Source organism: Leucoraja erinacea, chromosome 1 (assembly GCF_028641065.1).
Source record: "Leucoraja erinacea ecotype New England chromosome 1, Leri_hhj_1, whole genome shotgun sequence".
NCBI classification, from domain to species: Eukaryota; Metazoa; Chordata; class Chondrichthyes; order Rajiformes; family Rajidae; genus Leucoraja; species Leucoraja erinaceus.
In genome coordinates this window covers 104,721,974-104,723,844 of record NC_073377.1, presented here as the reverse complement: position 1 = coordinate 104,723,844, position 1,871 = coordinate 104,721,974, and the positions used below count along the sequence as shown (strand labels likewise).

At 53.9% G+C, this 1,871-nt stretch overlaps 1 protein-coding gene across 1 annotated transcript; it reads left to right on the top strand.

Annotated features, from left to right (window-relative positions):
- Positions 1-414: 414 nt before the first annotated feature.
- Positions 415-1,272, top strand: LOC129694250 (protein FAM110B-like). The gene is made up of 2 exons (XM_055631276.1): positions 415-624; positions 742-1,272. The coding sequence occupies exons 1-2, from the start codon at positions 415-417 to the stop codon at positions 1,270-1,272; spliced, it is 741 nt and encodes a 246-aa protein (XP_055487251.1).
- Positions 1,273-1,871: the final 599 nt, after the last annotated feature.

Sequence of the window (1,871 nt, the reverse complement as noted above, 5' to 3'; positions counted from 1 at the left end):
GATCCTACTGACCTAACAACTTCACATCACATCAACTTCAACATGAAATAGTTCAATTTTCTGAGAATGTAACTGTGCAAACCTATTCACCACTTTGTCCAAGTCATGGGCAAAGTCATAGTGAATGTGCATTATGGCGAGTGCAGCCTGTCATTGCTCATGGAAGTCCTGGCATAGTGCTGCAGGTGATGGACACTCGTGGCACGCCTGCAAATATTACCATTTAGCCAGAAATCATGTTTTCCAGTTCCATTTTCCAAGAATGTAACTGCGCAAACCTAGTCACGGGCAAAGTCATAGTGAATGTGGATTAAGGCAATTGCAGACAGACTGTCATTGCTCGTGGAAGTTCTGGTCTTTCCTTCTTTGTGGATGTGAAAACGTGTTTGTCCTCGTTGGCTGGATCAAAGTAAGATGCCGAGCGAGATCGCGCCCACTGCAAGCATGCCGCCTGAGGCAAGCATCTCTCTGGCGCTCAGGCTGATGTGCAAGGGTCCTGGCTACTTCCGCAGTCAAATGGAGGGGGACAGGCGAAGTTGGCAGAGCGCCGTGGAGAGACTGGCTGCCGACAAGGTCAAGTACTTGAAGAGCCAGACGGCGAGGGGTGCAAAGTGGAGTCCAATGGTTTGGGCAGCTCTGCCTCCGAGGAAGGCAGCGGCAGCGGGGCCAGCAGCAGAATGAAGACTTACCTGGCCTCCGCCTGGCATTGGGGCTCCCACCTGACATTGTGCGTCGCTCAAGCTCCAAGAGGCAGCGCAGGCCCGACTCGCTGGTCATGTACCGGCAGAAGTGCGAGTTTTTGTGCGAGGAGCGGCAGTCACCAGCAGCGCCCACAGTTTCAAGGGCAGTGACAGCCTGGTCAGTTGGCTCCTGCCCGGCTCTAGCGGCTGGGGCGACAAGAAGCAGAGGCTGGCAACGGGAGCAGCAACGTCGGAAGGGGGAGAATTAGCAGAGGATACAGAGGTTGCAGCACCCCAGGGTTCACAAATAACCACACCAGCAGCATTCCAGGAAGAACTAGCAGTCTCGCCAGTAACACCCCAGGGTGCACAAGTAACCACACCAGCAGCGCCCCAGGAAGCACCAGTCACCAGGCCAGCTGCATCCCAGGGTGCACAAGTAACCATGCCAGAAGCGCCACGAGAAGCAGCATCAGGTCGCCCCAAGGAGCCGCTCAAGCGGCGGGTTGGTGAAGGCGGATTATGGCGCTCGCACTCTGACCTCAGCTGCCGCTTCTCCCGAGCCTGCTCGGGCTTGGTCAGTTTCTTCTAGCACTGCGGGCTCGAGCCCGAGGTGATCGAGAATCTGGCCAGGGAGAAGTTTGCCGCCGACATCGCCTTCGAAAGCCTTGCCCTTAAGTTTCACAGCGTGAAAGGCCTGTCCCACTTGGGTGACATTTTCGGCGACAGCCTGAAAAGAGGTTGTTGAGTCGTGGTTGGGTCGTGACGCGGCGTGATGCGTGCTGACGCAGGTAGTGATGCGCGGTGACTCCCTGTCACCTCTGGATGTTCAAAATCCATGGGCGATATCTGGCTGTCTCATCATGTGGTGCGCCCTGTCACACGCTGACTTATGCTGTCCTGCGGGTGACAACCGGTTAGGGTTAGGGTTGGGGTTAGGGACCACAGATGGGCTGTAAAATATTCTTCCTTCAATGCATGGACTTTAGACATTAATATATTAAAATTAGTACAATAAAATCAATTGTTCAAATGAAAAGATGTCTGTCCAGTTTTATTTACAGATGTATTGGTCCGCTTCCAGATCCAATCACCATCTCTAACTTTTTACAGGGATGGATTCAGTGAGTGTAGACTGAACTCCCCTCTCCCCTCCACTCCCCTCTTCCCTCCTCCCACCCAATCCCTCCT

Excerpts from the sequence above, each read along its gene's own strand:
- LOC129694250 (XM_055631276.1), top strand. The coding sequence starts at position 415 with ATGCCGAGCGAGATCGCGCCCACTGCAAGCATGCCGCCTGAGGCAAGC. Across the intron at positions 625-741 it reads GTGCAAAGTGGAGTCCAATG|CTCCAAGAGGCAGCGCAGGC; the intron begins GTTTGGGCAGCT and ends GCGTCGCTCAAG.